The sequence below is a fragment of the Coturnix japonica genome, chromosome 1 (assembly GCF_001577835.2).
Source record: "Coturnix japonica isolate 7356 chromosome 1, Coturnix japonica 2.1, whole genome shotgun sequence".
NCBI lineage: Eukaryota > Metazoa > Chordata > Aves > Galliformes > Phasianidae > Coturnix > Coturnix japonica.
In genome coordinates this window covers 108,733,595-108,755,832 of record NC_029516.1, presented here as the reverse complement: position 1 = coordinate 108,755,832, position 22,238 = coordinate 108,733,595, and the positions used below count along the sequence as shown (strand labels likewise).

Sequence of the window (22,238 nt, the reverse complement as noted above, 5' to 3'; positions counted from 1 at the left end):
CCCGGTTGGAAGTTTTCTGAGTTCTGAGTATCTCTGGGTAACCTCTCTGGGCTCCTCCTCTTGGGTATAATCACCCTTCATGTGAAGATTTTCTCCTCACATGAAGCAGGAATGTCTCACGTTCCCACGAGTGAAGACAAGACAACCTTCCATTATGTCTCAGAAATACGTTCAGATAGGTTTTCTTCACAGTCACCCATCAGGCAGATGAAGACAGCAAGGTGATCTCCTTTAAGCCGCCTCTTCTTCCAGCTGAACAAATAATCTTTCCAGTATTCTTATCAGTCTTCTGTTTACATCTTGTGCTTCAGCATTTGCATGCTGTTGGTGGCATCGAGCACGACAACATCTTCTTCACACTGGGGAGCTCAAAACTGAACAGGGCACTCCAGACACAGTCTCACAAACACCCAAAAGGAGCCAACTTCTCTCAGCCTGCAGCCCTCATCTTTGCTAACACCACGCATGCAGTTCATATTTGCCACCACAAGAGCACGCTGCTGGCTCACGTTCTACCTGAAGGCCGGCAGCACCCCCGGTGGCATCCTATCCGGTCGCATGAACGCGTGTGAATGCCCACAGGATAAAAACTATCATCTAACCTACAGATAATCAGAGTTATTAAGCAAGACACTCCTCTGTAGGTGTTTGAAAAGAGTTCAGTCCATATTTCATGAGCAAATTCACTGCTCAGATGAAAAGCATAGTCTCAAGAGGAAGAACACAGACAACAGAACAGAAGTCTCGCCTGCTATTCCTATTCCTCACTATTCCTACCCAAAGTTTTTTCAACATACAGCTCTCTAGTGCAGATGAAGATAAGGAAGTTTTATAGTGACTCAGAAATACAGTTATCTTAGTCACATAAGAACAGCACTGGTGTGGGCTGTCACATGGGGCTCCATCTGTCATGTCAGACAACAGTTTTTAAAACACAGACATGTCATCCAAGTCCTCCTGCATAAGCTCCTCTTACACAATTGGAGAGGGGAAAAGAGACACTTTAGGACAGGCCAGGAGGGGCATTTGTAAGAGAGAACTACCACTGATACCCTTCTAAGAAATGGAAGAAAGAAGTCTGACAAATGTAACTGCAGAAAGCAGCATTATGACTTGCAGAACCATCTTTATGCAAAAACTCATCAGCTCAACTACCCAATTATCTTGCTAGGTTCTCACTATATTCAAAGATAAAGTCATTGACCTAGTCAATAACACAACTCCTCAGGTGGCACAAAGGAGAATCTGTGAACCAGACTATCCACTAGGAGTCAGGGGGTATGGGAATGTAAGAGTGAGAGTTTAAGTAACCCAGTAATATTTTACTACGAACAAAGGACTCCTAAAGAAATATTCTACTTCAGTCAACAGTACTGACAACATTTCTCACTGCCTCAAACTCAACCAATGCAAACGCACGAAGAACATACAAGGATGCTGCTTCTCTCCTACTGCACTTCACAAAAGTGAAATTGCCAACAGTCCCATATATTTCCCAACAGCCCAACGTATATGTCACCCTATGGCACCTACTGAGGATAACAGAGGTTGTATAAGTTTACAAGAAGTTGGCTTGTTTTTGACAACTGTGTAGTTTTCTTCAGTTTATTATCAATCAACTATTGATTTGAAAACAGCATTTAAAGCAAAACTAGAAACTAAGGTAATTTAATCTAGTCAGTAATATTAAGAATTCAAACTATTAAACTGAAATTCAACTTTTGGCAATAGGAAACACATGAATGAAAGAGAAGGTAACTGAGGCAAAAGAGGCATTCAATGTGGAAACATGTCACTAGAAGAACAAAAAAATCAGTAAATGATCTTAAAAACAGTGTTTATATTTACATAGTTTTTGATTACATATATCATGAGTACTTGTCTGAGCTAATAAAACTGTCAGATTCAAGCCAAGCAGTTTCAACAGTCATTTGCTACATCAAAACATACTTTGCTAACAGTTAGAAAAAGCAATTTCATGTTTTTAACTACACATCAGTTACAGCCAAAGAGATTGAAAGAAAAAAAACCATCTCAAGAGTCAGACATTCCAAACATATACTTTTCCTTTTAGGGTACCTTAACTAATAACCTGACAGCTGCAATACCTACCACTCTTTAAAGACGGGTTGTTTGCCTGCTGATTCTTTCCATCTTTCTCTTTTTTAATTTCCTTTGAATCTAAAAGACAAGATTCCATTGCATTATAAATGTAATATTCCCATTATAATAACATCTGGCATAACACAGAATGCTTTCAAACAAAACAGAATCTGTCATTTCGAAGACTTTGTTTTATCTATTTCAATGGATAATAAAAAGGTATTTGTAATACAAATCTAGTGATTGTATTATCTTTCTTTCAAAATATACTGAAAAGTACAGCATAAAAAAAAGAGCATGTAGATATAGGAGGAATAGAATGAGAATAGTTTTCTTTCATCGGCCCCAAATCCTCCACCATACTTCAGTGAGGACACAAGTTAGACACTGGGCCCTGTGTGAGACAGGATGTGGTCAGGTCACAGCACAGTCCATGGACTCCCAAGGAGGGCCTGGTAGTCAGGGCTTGTCATTCCACCTCAGCCCAGAGCAGGTAGCTAGTGGCACCAGGGCAGTCCCGGCAATGGGAACATCCCTGGCGACAGGTTCAGGCTCAGATAGGCCATGGGTCCAGCAGAAGGCCACTGACCATGGCATGGTAGGGCTGCAGGGGGCTAGAGCCTGATGTTGTGGCCTTGCTGGGGTAGGGGCTGGCAGTATCAGAATGGTGTCGGTGTGTGCTGGTGGGGAAGAGTACATAGGTGAGGTTGGTCAGGGTCACTGAAGTGTATTAGTACACTCAGGGGTGAGACACTTCACAAGTATAAAACAGATAAAAGCATTTGACAGGTGCCCAAACAAAAATCCTTACAAGGAGGCAACTTCAGCTGGAATTGCTGCAGTACCTGTGCATGGTGCCCACAGAGCTCTAACCCAGGTCCCTGTTCAGCAGTGGACACTCTATGTCCTGACAGCTATCAGTGGGAACCCAAGAAGGGACTCACACCACTCACAACAAGACATCATTGTCTTCTTCCTACAGTTCAAAATCCAGTCTCTTTGGGATTGAACAGAATCCAGCCAGTTTTCTGCTGGGTGGTGGTAATCACTAGAAAAGCTTTTTACTGTGTTTTACAAGTTCAGTTACTCAGGCTTTCAAAAAATAAAAATAAAAGAATCATGGGACTGTCAGAGACATTGGGCTGATATCTTACAGAAGAGAAAGCTTCCCGATCCACTTATTTCCGAAGAGGAAATCCAATGGAGTCCCACATGAGAGTACTAAAGAACAGATCTAATAACTGCTTTCCGTGAAGACCAAAACTTGAAAGGATGGTCATGAAAGAACATCTCCCCTACAGTGCCAGATTTCAAACAAGATGACAGCCTTTCATGAAAGGAGAAATCAACAACAGGTGAAAGAATGTGAAAAACCTCAGCCTGGGCACCAGATGAGTTTTCACTGACAGCGACCACACAAATTATTTATTTCCTGTATCAGCTTGAGTTACTGCCTATCTCACAAATAGGAACATTGAAATGGAACACTGTCAGTGACATATAATTCTTAAAATTAGCCATTAAAGAAACTATAAGAACAAAATTAAGATGTTAACAAAAATAAATGGATTCCTTACATATCTCTTCAACCCAAGCTGGAAACATCTTAATTTATAATGAATTAAAAGTACCATTGCTATCACTTCGTACTGATGGACAGAAAGCTGTTCTTTAAAGTGCTCAAGCAAAACATACTCAGTACACGCAGAAACACCCAAAAATAAGTCTGTTTTTCAAGGCTTCTCTTGCTTTTATGCATCCCAGCTTTTAATGGTGAGAAAAGTACTACAAAGCTGGAGCTATTTTATCTAAGCAGATGAAATGCCATTTACTGAATGAAGCACTGTCCTGTTTTTGCTTGAGATACCCTGAATCTACTACCACCCCCCAGCACTCAGAAAGGTTTGCTTTAGATTATAGTTTACAGGTGCTAAGATGCTTCAGTCTGGTGTGCCTTTTCCAATGTCATTAGTGAGATTAGATAAGAATGTATGGCCTATTTTTATAAGAAATATCAAGGAATACAAGATCTATTAAAACCTAGATGTGTAACTATGAAATAAATGCCTTTAAATGTGCCAATGTACTTACATAATTTGGACAGCCCAAATTCTAGAAAATTCAATTTCAAAAGATCATTGAAAACCAAATTAAGACATGGAAGAGTATTATGCCAAATACCTGGATTGAGGAATATGATTCCCTCAGCATATGACCCGCAGTTTGGGTAAACTTTCAGGTCAATCCTCAAAAATGAGGTCATGAAGGTCCCTAATGTTTCCGCAGACACAAAGAGTATTTTCTTTTCATCTCTTTCAGCTAGCTACATTCAATGATTTATTTCCTTCAAGGCAGAAAAGTAGACTCGAAAATGGGAACTTTATTTGTATGTTAGAGACAGCAAAGACTTATTAGTTCTAGAGTCTCAAAGGTCATGGTGAACAAAGCAAGTCAGTTTAATTCATTATCTATCTTCTCTGTTCAGAAAGTCCACTTTCAAAGGACAAGCTTGAATTTATTCTTCCAGTTTACGTGAGTTTGCTTTAGCTTTACAGCACGTTTCAGATCATTTTGTCAAAACATAAACAAAAATGAAATGCTGCTACTGTGGATTTAATTATATGCTATTCAGTTTTCGGAAGAGATGAAGAGAGAAAGAGAGAGGGAGAGAGAGAGAGGGACAGAGAGAGAGGGACAGAGAGAGAGAGAGGGACAAAGAGAGAGGGACAGAGATACCATTTTCAACCAAAGTGTTAAATATACAGTAATATACTTATATATGTATATATATAGTATATAATAAGTATATAAGTAATATACTTATATATACTGTATATATGTATACAAAGTATACAAAGAGTTGTAACATTCACCATGCAAACATGTAGCACATAACACATAAGTATACATAATTCACAATGTATACAGGTAGCCTGTAATACAAACAAGCTAAACAGGAGTTTTCAAAGCCTTGTAAAAGAATGTTTACTTCTTGGTAGCAAATACTAAAAAGCAACGTATTCTGTTGTTCATCTAAACATCTGTTAAGCTTTTCTACAGCACACATTATAAACTACAGAGGTAGATATGCACCAAGTTTGTAGTAAATTATTTAAAATAGTGCTTCCTGCTTACTGAATCAAAACTGTGTGTGTTTACACAACTACACCCTATCAGTAACCACAGAATTCTTCTGCTGATAAGATTATTCAACAAAAGACAGACAAGGGAAACCACATCTATCATGCAAGAAAATAGAGACAAAGAAGAAATCAGACAAAGATATCTTTACTAGCTTGTAAATGTGAGGAATAAAAATAATAACCAGAAAAGGTACCTTTAGAATATAAAATCTGGTAAAGATGACTTTTGTGGCCAATTTACACTTCCTCTAACAAAACCCTGTGTTGAACACCAGCTTCCTCTTTGAGATACTTAACAAATCCAAAACACTTCTTTCTGGGGAGAATTAACCTTATGGCAAACAAGATGATTTTTTGTCTGTACAATAGCAAGCATCATCTTTTTCGCTAGCATTAATGTTTCAGTGTTGCATGCTACACGAGGATGCTTGTCATCTAAGACCTGCTATTTGCTTGCTGTCCAGTGTGGGGAAAAAAGTTCACAGTCATGCTTTCAAGATATACATGGCTATTTCTTAGCCATCTTAAAGTCTTCAACTCTAGCTTGTGTTCAGAATGTAGCAGGAGACTACTTTTCTGAACAGATGTTTTTCTCTTTCAGATGGACATGAAACACTTCACAGTTACAGAAACCTTTACCCATGCCAAGCAGTTGCTCACCTTCATGTGAAGTCTGCTAAAAAAAAGCCCAAGATCTACCACAGATCAGCAAGCTGCTTTCAATCCCCAACATGTAGGGGTGTGAGTATATTTTAGCTACCCCTCACCAAACCTCAGCGCACACAGCTGAGGTTATCAAGAAAGAGTAAATTTAAAATGCCTCCTTCCCTTTCCTTTTGTGCTTCCCCACTGGGATTCTTATCTGCCCAGAACAGAGTGTTTCTTTCAGTACATTTAGAAAACAGCCATGCAGACAAGCTACAAGAAAAGGGGGCAGACTTCCTCCATAAACTCTTGGTGCAACAATTAAAGAGATGACTGCTGTCATTACAGAAAATCTATTACAGCAAAAGATAATTATTTACCAAGGGAGCATGTCAGCACTGAAAGCAGCTTGGGCAGAAGGTGGAAAGCTCAAGAGCAGTACAGAAGTGTTAATCTTTTATAGGAGAAAGCTACCCATCTGAAAGGTTTGGAAAGCAGCATCAGCCTGGCTTCAAAGAGTGGGCCTTCCTTGCTTTACATTCTCTTTGTTTCACTACCCTAACACACTTGTTAACATTCACACATTTTAGCACTCAACTCACAGTAACTTCTGCAGTTACGGTACAGCACAAACCACACCTTCATAATACACTGCATCATGGACAAATTTATTTTAAAAGTGCCCAAAAGTCTGCAGAAAACAGCAGCTAACGCTATTCATTCTAGTAAAAAATTATTCCTTGCACTACTCAGCTATTCTGCTAAATTTTGTGCAGTTACAGAATACGGCACTACATTTTGCTTAATATCACATCCAGACATGTCCTTCAGTTTTAAAGTAGTATAATGACTTCGAGACTCACAGGTCCAAATTCCCTTTGTTGAAAAGTATAGAACTACATGATAAATTGAATTCAGCATACTTAGTCTAAAACAATGTAAAGCTTAAACCTGATTTCAGTATCTCTCTTATTTAACTTCACAATATATTGACAAGTAATAACCTAACATCACCTTAGAAGAGACAGTTTAACAGGTTCCCTATTTCCTCTTGGATAAAAGTTACCAGGCCTCACCTTTAGCTGTAGTTCTCCCCATGGTAACACTTGTGTGATCTTCTCTCTCACAATAAAAAGGCTGAAGTTGAAAGACCAGTTAATTCTTCCTTTCAGTACAACAGTTTCCTGTGGAGTAATAATACATCAAGTTAGGGGGAGGTTGTTAGAGTTTGGGTCTTCTTGTTTTGGAAAGGAGGGTTTTGTGTGTGTGTGTGTGCGTTGTTTTACAATTATCTTGCTGGTTTAAGGTTGCAAAAGTTTAACAAGCTATTTGTAGAAGAACAGCATATAAACAATGGATGTGTCAAAGCAGCAAGGGTATATACGAACCCAAACTTTTATTCCACTGGTTTAGGTGGTTTGTTGTAGAATGATTTGCATTTGCAGTGAGTTTCTAATACAAAGAAAGACATAAAACATTCTTTTATTTCTGTTTTCCCCAACAAGCATTAATGAAAAATGGAAAAAAGACTTTAATGCATCACACGCTTACATGCAGGGAGTTTAACAACCATCACTTTTAAACGGTCCTGGATAAAACATTCTTTACAAACTACAGGGGAAGGAAGAACAAAACACGGCTGTAAGAAAACTACTCAAAAGCACAATTGCTCACTGCATCTGCTTGCTGGCCATTACCACTTACAGCAGAGCTGGGAGAACCCATTAGAGGAAGCTGACTGCAGATCCACACACTTGCAGTTTTTGGAAACTATAGGGGACAACTTAGTGAAACCAATTTAACACAGGGAAAACATCTGTGTGTGTTACTGTGATGTTCTACTCCAGCATCTAGTTTTGGAAATTCCCACTGCATTCAATTCAAGACAAACTTATTTGAAGCTTTTTATCCCTAAAGCAACAAAATCAGTAAGTTTACTTGACTTTATTCAAATAATAGCACATAAAAATACGTAGATCGCTCTGAAAGTAATGTATCCTATTTATTTCCATGGCAAATACAACTGATACATACAACACAATATCACTATTTGATGGAACAAGTTCTCAGTTACAAAATACTCTTTTTCAACAGTCATCACCATGATGAACAAGAGCCTGCATGCTGCAACCATAAAAATCTGCACCAGTGGAGGTGGCCCACTGTCAGCACTGCTGAAATGCACCACCCACTGCCTCACTGCGCTCACATCCCCTGGTTGGTCTCTATCAATGTTCAGCAAGCATCAATGAATGTCAATGGGCGCCATTTTTTCCTGCATGGAGGAATTCAATGACGCACCTGTGCTCCATATGTACTTCCAAGTCAGATGCTACTGTCTCTGTGGACAACTGTCACACAGCAACATCCATGGGCTTATTGACAGGAAGGTTCAACCTCTACTGCCATACCACCAACATCCACCTCCAATGTCACGGGCCAACACCATAAAACAGGAGGCATTACTTTCAGAGCAGACCTTGTACGTTCACATTTCTGAATTCCCTTCTTTGATCACTTCCTTATTGGGAAATTCCACGAGGTCAGAATTTACATCATCAACAGCTCAAGATTCTTGTGGGCTTTTTTTTAATGTAAGCCGGTACTGTTTCAAAGATTAATTTTGCCAGAAGTAACATTTTTAGAAACCATATCTTCCTTTGTCATTAAAAAGAAGAAGAAGAATTGTTCAAGATACCCACTTGGAATTTCTGGAATCTTATACTTGCATATTGAAAAATGAATGACACCAATATTGCATACAGTGAAAGGTGTGTCATAAAGACAATTATATTCCTGGAAATAGTGAAACTTCAGTGAAATTCTGAGGAACTTGTACACTATGGTAGACTGTACGATGAAAACTTCACACAGGGCAGGTCCTGGCACTAAAAATAAGTATGATTTTTGAACGTCTAATGACCGAGGAACGCGTTTCATGTGTCGGCAGCACACGAATGTGCAGGATATTTATTACAAAAGCTCAAGGAACTGAGACTTGAAAGCAGTTATAAATAAAACCGAGCGCCGACATAAAGTAAGCTGGTTTCGCTACACAATGGCACTCACGGCATAAGTGATCATCAGGATTAAGAACAGAAATCCTTTTAAGCCATCAAATAAATTTGAAATACTTGATGCTTTCGTAGACTCCCCCAAAAATTCAAAGCTTTTCCGCCATGAGTAATAAATTGCGAAAGGTGATACGGAGTCAAAGTAACTGTTTTTACAGATTACTTTAAAACAGCGCATGGTTTTTATCTTTTTGTTCCAAGCACCAGATTGCACTTGGTGCAGTAATAAAGATTCCAAGCCTGCAGTGATAGTCATCAAGTTTAGCACAACCGGAGTGTCTGTCAGGACATAAAAAGGATTCCAGCGTTTCATTAGCCCCTGCTCCAGTAGATAGGCGGTTTTACAGCGTGCCCACCAGCCTGTTAAAAATACAAGGCAACAGAAAGCTCTGAGAGCGTAGGCTGAACTAGGGGTATACAAGGTATAACTGCGTGGAAGAGGTGCTGCTTAAAACCTGTTCAAACCTACAGCATTCAGCCTTCAGTCTCTATTATAGTAATTGGTAGACAGAGACACTGGTCACAGAAGACATTCAAGAACAGTGTTTCTGAGTCTCTAACTTCTGAATGGTAGCCAAAAAGAAAACCAGCTACCTCCAAAACAGTAGGGTCAGTCTGAAAAGAATGATGAGCTCCCTCACCAGGGTAGGCTGAAGGACAGCCTGGCACTGCCTCAAGTGATGATGCAGCCAACAGGGAGCACTCACCTCCTCAGCTGCTCAAGGTGGGCCTCAGCCCTCACCAGCACAGTGGGCATGGTGTGATGTGCAGGTGGTTGGACTAGATGGTCTCAGCTGTCTTTTCCAACCTTAATGATTTTATGAAAGCTGAGGTTAAGAAATTAATCAAGTAGCTTCAAGAAGAATAAATAAATAAATAAATAAGCATGAACAGTAAATTTATCTTAAAACATAGAGATGATCTCCTTGCTTATATTCATCAACTGTATTACTTACACCATTTAGCATCCCCCTCCCTTTAATTCCTTACTGCAGTGCGTATGCTAATACCCGTGTCTCTCTCAGCAGCCCGCTCCCCCTTTGCCAGCCCTTTGTCAGCAGGACACACACTGTCAGACCAACCTCAGCCTTCACCCTCTGTGCGTCGCTGCTGCACAGCGCTGTGGGGTCAGCAAACAGGATGGAAAACATTTTTGTGTCTCGCATCGCTCTTCTAATTTTTAAAGGATTACTCTGAGGACACACACTGCATTGCTAAGAAGTCAGTATTTTACAGAAGATATCAAAACATTCTGTTTTCTCCCGACCACATCTCCATTATCTTTCCAGGCATTCAAGCGAGCTGAATGTCCTGAAAGAAAAAGCCATGCATATTTAGGGATTCCCAGCGCAGGTTTATCTTGACAGCACGCCTGCTCATAAAAAACACACTGTGGGATTATGGAGATAAAGGGAACATTTGAAAGCAGCCTGAGCACCCAGCGGATTGCGGGCTTAGCATCACCAAACGTGTTACGGTGCTTGTGTCAGGGACCATGCAGCTCGGCCCAGAGATAAGACAGAGACCGTGATCCCTGAGGCACGCAGGGTCCAAGCAGCAGGACTGTGCAAGGGCAAGAGCAGGGCTGCAGCTCCAGCTCCTCACAAGGAGCAGCCGTCCTTCACAATTACTGTTTTGGAACGAGGAATATTTTGTTTCACCTACTCCTCTATTCACCTGCCATCTCTTAAACACAAGTACTGCTTCACATCACCAGCACAAGTCCCAGAGGCGCTGCAAAGAGGCAAATAAACAGAATAAGGCTACAAAGTGTACTGCTGTAACATTCAATACTTGCAAGTCTCCTGGAAGACTTCCTACCAGGCAAGTTGCCCAGCGCACAGCCTCACATACACTTCAAACCTCAACAACATACACCTCTGCGTTTCTGCGACATGAGCCATCCATAAACACTTTGAGGAGCGCACACTGCGGCCCCATTATAGCAAAACAACATCTCGGAAGACAAAAGGAAAAACAACCTTCCACTGGTGCAAATGAGCTGTACCATTATAAAACACAAGCTCTGCAGCAGTAAATCAGCATCGCGCATTTCAGAGTTCAAAACAAAACCTAGAGCTGAGGTTTCCTTTCATTTACACACGCACAGCTATAACCGGTTGGTGCTCCGACAAGAAACCTGATCCAACTCAGAATCCCCTTTCCTTCACATTCTCTGCAATAAGTAAATTAAAAAAAAATAAGGATCTTTCAAGGAAAGGAAATTAAACTTCCACATTTTCCTAAGGCAGAACTTCTAAGAAATGGAGAGACCACAAGCCCTCTCTTAGCAGAGTTCAGAGAGCCCATCCTTTGGAAAAAATCACAGGCTTCCAAAAGAGCCAACATTAGCCAGCCACATAAACAACTAAGTGAATATTTCTTTAGCTGGTAAAAGAAGGGAGTAAGTAATTACTGCTTCACAGATATAATTTTATAACAACGGGAAGAAGAAATTTACTGCACTCTGAAAACTGCTTGGAAAGTGACCAACAGTGCACTGCTCACTATTTAGGAAGCAATTGTACAACTAAACTTGTAAGCTGTCAGAGGTAAAATACTGTTTGTAAACGTTCCGCTCTCCTTGCAGGTAAGTTTACGATCTGCTTTAGGATGTGAGTAACTGTAATTACGCATTTCAAGATGACACAATCTTAAACTCTCAGTCCACAGGAGATATATATATCATTCGGCACAGAGTCAGGCATCGTACATCTTAAAAAGTGATACTAACAAGGCTTAGTCCGCAAATTTGTCCCCAGGATTCCTGAAAGGAGAAATATATGCTTATCAATATGAACAGCAGAAAAGTTAAGTCTCAGTAGTCAATAACGTAGCTAGCAACAAGCAAGAAAAGAAACATCTCACATCGCGGACATTCAACATTTGCTAATTTGATAGTGATAATAAAGTTAAGAGCTGCTCTATGGCTGCCGATAGAAAATAAAAATACCTTCTCCCCTCTGCACGCCCCCGTCCTGCTTTAAAAGTCAGCCGATGTGGGGCTGTAAAAACCTGAAAAAGGAAATGGTATGTGTGAAGTCAGCAGTTCAGCACAGCGGCCGACTGCCCATTAACAGCTTCAAATATTCTTAAAATGCCCGTCTTCCCACATGAAAGGCCGTTCTAATGTTATATACAAATAAATCAAAAATACAGCCGTGGCGCTTACGTTTCTATCTAAGTCAGACTGTCAGTTTTAGTGGTTTGCTGGTATGTATTTGCAGTAGCACCAACATTTTGGTGGATTCAACTCACTAAGGCTTCTGTGCTGTTTCCGACTTCCTGGGGTACTGTTCCTGCAAACATTCATCTTCATTCTTTGACCTGGCTTTGTTCAAATCCCTAACTCAAATTGCTTTTGTGGAGCAAACTCATTAACGACACACAAAAAAAATCCAAGCATCTTGCATGACCAACAGTGGCAAAATGCTCAACAGCTGCATGAAATCCTCAGGACACCCAAATGCACCTCCTCTGCCTCCAGCTCAGCCTGCCCCGAGGCAGCACAGGGCTCTATTTGCTCTCTGAGGCACCCAGCACACTTTTAGCACCATGCAAACTCAGCAGGTAAAAGGAGAAAAAAAAATTACTACTGCAAACACAGTAAAGATGCCTAGAGCCTAGGACAGCATGGGATGCCAAAGGTCCCTATGTGGCTTTCTGCACTCATCTCTTGACAGACAGAAAGCAATAGCAACAGTTTTAAAAGCAGCAGTAGGAGACTGTGTGTACACAGGAAGACAAGAGGTGGAAAGACAAGCAGAGGGCTGCTAGAAAAGGGTCTTACAACCTCCTAGATAGCCCTCGCTTCCTTTCAGCTACATTGCTTCTAAGTGATAACTAGAAAGACTGTGGAAGCTCAGTGCAAATGGGACTGAAGAGCACCCCACATGTATTTTGGAGCTGCAAATCAATCTCAGTAGCCCAGATTTGTGCTCATCCAGCAGAGTAACACAGTCACCTTTAGTTTGATGCAGAAATCTATGAAAGGTCACTCATCCTCCCCTCCCCTCCCAGCTTGAGAACCCAATCAACACAATGCCCCATCCTGCAGGTGTGCCTGCACTGCCTACCTTTACTGAGCAGGTATAGACACGAGAGATACGGTCCTACAAACACCACCACAGACATCACAGTCCTTTTAATCTGAGCCTGGAAGGATGATGCGACAGTAAAGAGCTCCACCAAATTCATCCGCTCTGATACCCTTTCACATTCCTCCACGTACAAGACTCACTTTTATGAGCTGTTCTTTTCAAATGGCCTTTTAAAAGTGCCCCAGGAGTTACACTCCTTGCACTGAACCTTCCTGCCTTAATCTCCAGTAGATTCCATGCAGTACATAAATAACGGTGCGTGCTTCATTCCATGTATGCACCCCATTAAAATGGTGCTACTCTTCTGTGTTCTATAAACTTCAGACGCTCCTTCAACTAATGCATGCTACAGATGACCAAAGGCTCAACCTCAGCTTTGACCTGGACAAAAAGGGCTATCATGTTACCTTGAGAAGATAACAAACTTGGATTCCCATCAAAGTTCATCCCTTTCATGTAAAGGACCAGATTTCCTTGGTATCTTATAATAGAATTTGACCTGATTTGTGAAGCTGAAAGTATAGAATCAAATGATTCAAACCAGAATATCTACCTTTAATGTAACATCTCGACTGTCGCTGGATGACAACGTACCAAATGGGGAGCTGAGTAGAAAATACACCAGAGAAATACAGGGGAAAAAAAAAATAAGTCCAAAAACCCTACTCATACCTGAGTTGCTCACAGCTTTATTCTAACAAATCCCAAATAAAATGTACTTGGAGATTAGTCTGGACATAAGATATCTAGGCACCATTTTCCCTGAGGAGAAGAAAGACTATGACCTACTAGAACACTAAAGTTCTGTTAAAGGTTTTAGTTATTTCATGAAGTCTTTGATATCAACAGCCCTACAAATAATTCAGAAAGGCAGGACGAGAACACACGGGAGAACTGCAGAAAGCACACTACCAGTGATGCACCCGTTCGGATCAAAAACAATCAAATACTACCCATAAAGCAGTCTTGAACCCAGAAGGCTGATATGAGACACGCACATTACCACATCAAAGAAGAACTGCACTTTTCTTCATTCGTGTCTAAGCTAACACTGGATTTTATATTCTATGATTCTAGGACACAGAAAGTAAAGGGGTCACTTTCAGTGGCAGCAACACCATGATAGCACAGGAGACAGCAGATCCTTTCCATCACAAATATTACTACTGCATGTACCCATGCCTGACATCCACCATCTACAAGAGAAAGGATCTGAGCAAGCCTATCCAACGGTGATAAGCTTTGTAAAGATAGTTCCTGCTTGTTCAACAATGTAAACGCAGCTCCTGACTTTCCTCCAGATTTATTTCACAGAATTTCTGACTCTTAAAATGTCTTAGGTTGCAAGGGACCTTAAAGCCCATCCAGTTCCAACCCCCTGCCATAAGCAAGGTTGCCAGCTACTAAATTAGGCTGCCCAGGGCCCCATCCATCCTGGTCATTTCCTCACTAACCAAGCAGAAGGGCTAACGGGGAAGAGATACAAGCACCTCTAAGGTTCTTCACCACCATTCATGCCCTGGTTGCTGCTTGTAAACCTGCTGCAAATAATGGGGCAGCACGTCTGCTGCTGGCTGGGACACCTCTCAGGCAGCTGCCACAGGATGAGACTGCAGCACCAGGCTTTAGTGGCAGAAAGTCACTTGCCCATCTTGCAGGACAACAACTTGAAGAGACAGCAGAGATATAGCAAAAGCTTAGGGCAATGCAAAGAGCAAGCTGACCCCATCACTCACCAAGCTGTCTCCTTCTGCTCCACAGCAGTGGCCTGCAAAGGGTGAGTCAGCCGACAGCAGCATGCACACAAAAACATTCATCAAATTATGCTGGAATATGAACAAACATTCTGGGACTTCAAATTACATGGAGTTTAATTAAAGTTAAGAGTATTTGCAAAAAATACCAAGATCATTACATGCAATGAAAACACCTCTAACATTCAAGTACAAACAACTTTACCCTTAGCATTTCTATCGTTCCAAATAGAGCCATTGCAAATGACTCTATTAAGTCTCAACATCTTTACAAAGAATCTCCAACATGCCCGAAGTCTCAAGTATCCTGGGACGCTTGCAAGGCATGTCTTACATTTTGAAGAACACTGACAACATCATCCTTCACATTTAAGATTTTAATCTCTGGAAGAAGCAATCAGCACTAAGACTGAGCGCCTAAGGCCGCTTCTGTCAAATGGGAACAAACAGAACCTCACATTCCCAGCAGATGCAGAGGTCAATGAGTTGGTCAACAGCCTCCCTTGTGCAGACTTGCTGAAGCACTATCCCCATCCCAACCTGTCATTTGTTTTAGTTACACTTGGAAAATATGACAGCACACTGAGGTACATGGCTCAATCCCAGCTTACAAGTCAACTTGAATATTAAGAAAGCAATGAGACAAAACTGTGAGAAAAAGGAAACCCACGTGCAAAGGGCTGAAGTTGCTACCTACATTTGCTTCAGCCTATTCCATCTTCTCTCAAGTAAAGCAGAGTCAGCATTTCATATATGCAACTTTTAGGCAGATATTGGAAACAAACGCATTCTAAGTACTGCAAATTTCACACTAGTGAAAACCAAATTACAAGTGTATAATGGCAATCCTCTCCAATGCCTCCTCTGAACTCAGGCAGCCACTCCAGAAAGCAACACAAAAGCTCTCTCTGCTTTACCATAGCACTGTACTGCCGACAACAAAGGTGGCAGCAGCATCTCTGCCAGTGGAAGGAAAGAAAGCAGGCACCTGCACATTCAAAGCAGCACCACACATTGTCTGCGGGAACATCTTCTAGAAGACTGTCACTGCTTCTTGCTCAATCCTCCCTGCATCAAGACTGATACTTACAATAGGGCCCAACTTTAAGAATGACTTTGTTAGAGCTGCATTTATGTACCTAGGTGGCTACTAACTGGTGTGAAAGGAGTGTATCACATGGAGTCACGTATTTCTTTGCAGAACCTGAACATTCCTATGAATTACTGAATATCAAGAAACCCGGCAGATACTACACAAATACTACTGCTTTATTTACAGCAATAAGAGAACTAGAGCCACCAACCCTGTCAACTACATCACAGTCAGTGAGCATTACTTGAATACTCAGAACCAGACCACGTTACACCTAACAGCCCAACAAACACTTCAACACCTAGATTTCAGCTTCGAGTTTGTACACTTTCTGCTTGCATTACTGAGAAGCTTCCTGTAAATAAAGCACCAGCCCAAAGCATCACTAACTCGTTTTTTTCTTTACATCAATTCAAGTGCCATCATCCTTGAAGCAGCACTTAGGTTTTATTACACCCTAAGGGAGAAACCCAGCTCACCCTGCCCCAGGCAGGCAGCAGTTCCCCCAAACACTGGCAGGCCCCTGAGCTGACAGCAAGCTGCAGCACTCACCTCCTGGTTATGTCCCAGTGTTAATGTGCTGCCTTGCAGCACAGCCGACACTGCGTGCCCTCCTGCTGTCACTGCCACCTGCAAGGTGTCCTGCCACTGGTCCCACACCAACTGTCCCACACACGGCTTTCCTCTGCTGCCTCCAAAGAGCAAGATGCAGCACGACAGTTTTAAACACTCAACGATTTAAGCTGCTATTCTTTGAGTAATAATAAAATAACCATACCCCAGCTTGCACCGAAGTGTAGTTCACAAGTCAGACCATTAAATCTACACGGCACAGAACCACACAGCTCTCTAAGTTGGAAGGTACCTTTGCAGGCCACCTTGTCCAACTCCCCTACAATAAACAGCGACACCGACAACCACACCAGGATGCTCACAGCCCCGTCCAGCCTTAAGCGCTACTTAAAGCATTTGCTGAAACACGTGAAGCGTCCTTACATCTCTCGAAAAGCACCTACCTGTGTAAGATCTCGCTCGGACACCACAGTAACTCTGCAGTCCCCTCCGAGCCCAGCACCACACTTAGGATCGCTCCCCAGGAGCCGCTCGCTCCCCGCTGTCAAAGACAGCCCGCCCCGGAGGCCAGACACCGGGCACAGCCGACCCGACCCCTGCCAACACCACTATAACACGGATATGGCCGCTCCCGCTCGGTCCTCCACCCCGCCGCCACTCACCGGGCCGGGGGCAGAGGCACCCCCGCCTCCCTCGAGCGGCTCCCGCCGCCGGCCGCCTCACTCCGCCGCCATGTTGCGGAGGCACCGCGCATGCCCGAACCAGCGCCAGCGCCCCCCTTTCCGCCTCGCCTCACCCCTACCTGAGGGAGCCGGCTGCGGGAGGGTGGCTGGGATCCTTGGTGTGCTGATGGGGAAGGAGAAAGAAAGGGAAGAAATAAGGAAAATAAATCACAGTATATACCAAATAAAGCACTAAATTCTTCAGGGTGGAAGTCGAATCCACCCAGCCAGTGTCCTGCGTTTAAAGTAGTGCCTTCAGACTGGTCAGTGGTTCTTCAGGGAAAACAGGCCTTCACCAACAGTGTGACAGAAAGAAGCAAATATACAACAGAATCATAAAATCATTTATGTTGGAAACTTTCTCTACAGCCATCTAGACCAACCAGCAGCCCATCACTCCATGCCCTCTAACCATATCACTCAGTGCCACATCCATGCAGTTCTCTAACACTTCCAGGGACAGTGACTCCACCACCTCGCTGGGCAGCCTGTGCCACTGCATCACCACTCCTTCTGAGATGAAATATTTTCCTAATACCCAACCTGAACCTCTCCTGGCGCACCCTGAAGCCATTCCCTCCTGTCCTATCGCTGTTACCTGGGAGAAGAGGCCAACAGCACAGGGAAGCAAGAAGAATGGAGAAGTTAGGTTGAGTAACTCTGCAAAGCTACAACAGTACAGACCAGTTGTGAAGGTAACCAGCAATAGGGTGAGAGGTAATGGCTTCAAGCTGCACAGGGAAGGTTCAGGTTGGATATTAGGAAATGTTACTTCTCAGATAGAGTGGTGAGACAGTAGCACAGGCTGCCCAGGAGGGTAGTGGAGTCACTGTCTCTGGATGTGCTCAGGAAGTGTGTGGATGTGGCACTAAGGAACATGGTTAGTGGGCATGATGTGATGGAGGGATAGTGGAATTTCCACACGCTGGGGAAAAAGGTATGAAACAAGGAATGTGCCATTCAGCGCTGCTGGGCTGAGGTGGGTGGTAACACAGAAGCAGATAGGGATGCATAGGAAATGGGGAAATGTTAGGTGTTCTGTGTGAAAACAGACAAACAAACAAACAGAAGTGTGATTATGTGCAAAAAGAGAATAGTCTGTGGTTATATGAGTCACAGTCACAGACTGCACACAAGGTGACAATATCTTTTGATATTTAAATCATACCACTTAAAAGGATGTGAGAACAGAATCAGAGACTCCACAACAGTGCGGCTGTGGAGAAGCTCGGTTGCAGTGGTCTGATGGTCCACAGAAAGTATGTAGGGCTGAAGAGAGAGAGAAAGAAGCAATTGGATGAACGGATTACTATAGAGCATGCACTGTGAGGAGGTTCTTAAATCAACACAATGCAACGGGGAGAAGAGGAGCTAAAAGGGAAAACAGTGCACACAGCTTTACAGACACAGATATGAACACAAGACCAGTATTTAAGAGTCGCTTCCCAAAGCAAAGCTTTTGAAGATGAATTTCAGTGCTTGGCAACCCTGCCCACAGCAGGGGGCTGAGAACTGGATGCTGGTTGTGGTCCCTTCCAAACCAAGCCATCCTGTGATTTTGTCCATTGGAAACTGGCTTCATGCTTTCTGAGTCCTCCCTCCTCCAAGCTGTCACAGGATGGTTGCCCCTTGTAAATAGGTGTAGTACAGATATTTGAAAGGTTGCACAGTTTTCGTACCTAAAGAAAGCCAGCATTTAGACATAAAGGGGTCTGGATTCTTCTCTTGGTTATGTGAATTCAGCATAAATCATTGATTTCATCCTGAGAGTGAAATTTAGCTTTTTCTGAACTGCTTCAGAAGTCTTTCAAGTGTGACAATGACACACTCTTTTAATAACATCTTTTTTTGTTGTTTTTTTTTCTTTTCTGCTTGCTTGTAGGAAATGCCATCACCTCCTTCACAATATTTAAATGGGACAGATAAAGAACAAGAATAATTACAGATGACAAGTGTAAAGAACACTCACTGTGACTATAATAAGTAAAAAAATTCAAGCCTTCTAAAGCAGTTTAGATGTTTTTCTTAGGTGTTTAGATATGCATGTGGGAGCTGGTTACATTGAAAGAAAAGGAGCTGTGTTATTTTCATCTGTGTGGCTACAAACCTGAAAATAGCTTTCTTGAGATGCAGACAACTTTCAGAGGTAAATGAGAACAAGATCTTGGCCATCATGCTATTAGAAATCTTTTGCTGCATTAATTAGAATTTGCTTTGTAGGGGGATAAGCAGTGAGGAGCTGATTTCAAATACGATAAACAGGAGCTACAAGTAATCTTTTGCCAGCAAAAGGATGGTGAGTACATTTGCTCCAGCCAGGGAAAACACATTTGCTTTCTTTGGTTACCTATTGATGCATCAGGTACTTGTGTCCTACACACTGACAAGCAGAAAGAAAAACAAACAAACAAACAAAAAAAAAAAACAAAAAAAGCCTATTTGAAAAATGCTGGTGGCAAAAACCTGTAATAGATTTGTAATACTGAAAAAGATACAATTTAAGGTGAGGAAGGGCTCTTTTTCTGATATCCCACAGTTCCCCTGGAGCTTCAGGCTGCCTCTTGGTGAGATAAATGCTATGTAGGGCAAGGCAGAAAATTGTTTTTCCTTCCCTAAGAATTTTCTGTATTTCGGGTTGTTCTTCTGTCCTGAATGACACTGAAAAACTGTAGTAAAACTATTTTGGTGTGTGGAAATGGTTTGTTTCACTGATCCTAAGTACCCTTTTTGACGCTCCTACTTTAATGTTTTAATAGAAATTCCACTGTGTTTGAATTGAAACATGAATCTTTTGAGAAATAATATATCCACCCATGTTTGGTTTTTGTTTATTTGAATGTAGGAAAAGCAGTAATACCATCCCTTTACTGAAGACAATTACACAGTACGAAGGTATATTTCATCAGCCTGAAACACCTGAATAAAATGGGAGAAACCATTTTACTGAAAGGATGTGAATATACGGTTTGAAACAAAGCAATCCACCAAGAAGCAGAACTTTTATATCTGGGCCATAGTACTTCAGATCAGTGATTTGTTTAAAGGAGCCAAACACAAACGTTGCAGTTACCTAGTCCTAACCTATCAGTCCCTATACATCAACATCTCTTCTCAGAAGGAGTGGTGATGCAGTGGCACAGGCTGCCCAGGGAGGTGGTAGAGCCACTGTCCCCAGAGGTGTTCAAGAAACATGTGGATGTGGCACTGGGGGACATGGCTAGTGGGCATGGTGTGATGGGCTGGTGGTTGGACTACATGATCTTAGAGGTCTTTTCCAACCTTAATGATTCTATGACTCAAAGAAATATTTTAGTAACACAGTTGACCCAAATTCAGATTTATGAATGCTTTCTGTAGGAATACACTCAAACTCTGCTTCTCTGGCAGGCATTTATGCTGAATTGCTGTTTCAACTAATACACCAAGACCCAATGATTTAGCTGGTAGTAACACCTGCAAAGCTTGGTTTAAACCACAAGCAGCTTGGTGTGATGTGTAAGACTGCATATGTTCTGACAGGCTGCTGCAGACACAGATACTGAGAAAAATGCCATGCTTTGTGTGAACAGCACTTATTGACATGTCAGCACAATGAAACTTGAGACGCTAATATGGTCCAACCTGTGTGGTGCTGCCATCCAGTCAGAGATCTGTCAGCATTGTGTTTTGCAGTGATGACAGAGGCAACTTGCTAGTAGCTCAGCAAGGCAAGTGCCTTTTGCTTCTCTAAAAGGCTGTTCTTTGTAAACAGAATAGCTTGCGTTGAACTTGGAAGGTGATGTTTCATGTTTGCAGCGTCTCAGTCATTTGTTCATTCCTGTACTGCATTCATCCAGCTTTCCCAGAAATAGACATGTGCCCAGATCAGTAATACCTAGAAGGTCTTTCTTTTCATAGGATCACAGAGTCATTAAGGTTGGAAAGAAACAGTAAGGTCCAACTGCCAACCCGTCACACCATGCTCACTAACCACATCCCTCAGTGCCATATCCACACAGCTCTTGAACACCTCCAGAGATGGCAACTCCACCACCTCCCTGGGCAAACTGTGCCACTGCCTCACTGCTCTTTAGGCAAAGAAATGTTTCCTGATATCCAACCAGTGTCAAAACATTGCTGTTAGTTTCTTTGAAGAAAAGCTTATTTTGTCAGATAATAAGAAATAAAACCACTGCAGGGGAAGTATTTCTTACAGAAGCAACAGTAATATCCTTCTTTACTCTTGTACGCATACCTCCTTACCTTCAGTTTTCTTCAATGGTTGGCTGAAGAAATTGAAGTACTGATTTCAACTATTTCAACTAGATTTCAATTTTCACAAGATTTTTCCAGGTATCAAGTAAAACTTTTTTATAAACAAATTTCCTTAGTTAAAAATAAGAGAATAACAGGGAAATTTAGTTGTGAAAGAGTAAGTAGTGGTTAGATTAACCCTACACAGCTTTTGTTCTTCCTCAGGTAGTGAAGAAAACTGAAGTGTTGAAGGAAGAGGTGCTGAAAACAGGAGGATGAAGCAAAGGACAAATCCTTGGGGCTACGCCTGGAGAGTTTTGAAAGAAATGATGAAATTGCTTAAGTAATGTGAATTTACTCTTAGGCAAAGCAAAAAGATAATTCACAGCATCTTCTTAGCAAGAGCTTCTCTGCCTAAGGTATTTTCTTAAAACATCTACCTGTGAAGGATCAGATATGGTCCCTAAATGGTCCCTAAGGCAAAGTCTGTAACAGTTTGGAAATGCCTATGTAAAAGTATCACTACCAAATATGCATAAAAAACACTAACAATATACAATCACTATATAAAGCAGAAGTATATTCTCTGTTCTGGTTATTTTTATTCTCTCCATCTAAAAACAGTGCAAAGGAAATCATTTCAAAAACAGACAATGAAACATATGCAATATGCAATGAAATATGCAATGCAAGGCAAGACCGTAAGGACTGCTTAATATGGAGACGAGTGAGGAGCAACATGTAAATACAACAAAGAAACACAGAGAATGTAAAGTCATGTTAGCTTTTATTCTAAGC

General features: G+C 41.8%; 1 protein-coding gene across 1 annotated transcript in view; it reads right to left on the bottom strand.

The window, feature by feature from the left end:
• The window catches only part of SCML2 (Scm polycomb group protein like 2), a 65,888-nt gene extending 48,648 nt beyond the window's left edge, over nucleotides 1–17,240 (bottom strand). Inside the window, exons 1-3 of the mRNA XM_032442346.1 lie at nucleotides 17,148–17,240; nucleotides 6,968–7,075; nucleotides 2,113–2,181 (exon numbers count right to left, since the gene is read on the bottom strand). Of these exons, the coding sequence (XP_032298237.1) occupies nucleotides 2,113–2,181; nucleotides 6,968–6,989 (91 nt within the window). The 5' untranslated portion in view covers nucleotides 6,990–7,075; nucleotides 17,148–17,240. The remainder of the gene's footprint in view (nucleotides 1–2,112; nucleotides 2,182–6,967; nucleotides 7,076–17,147) is intronic.
• Between the last annotated feature and the right edge of the window lie 4,998 nt (nucleotides 17,241–22,238).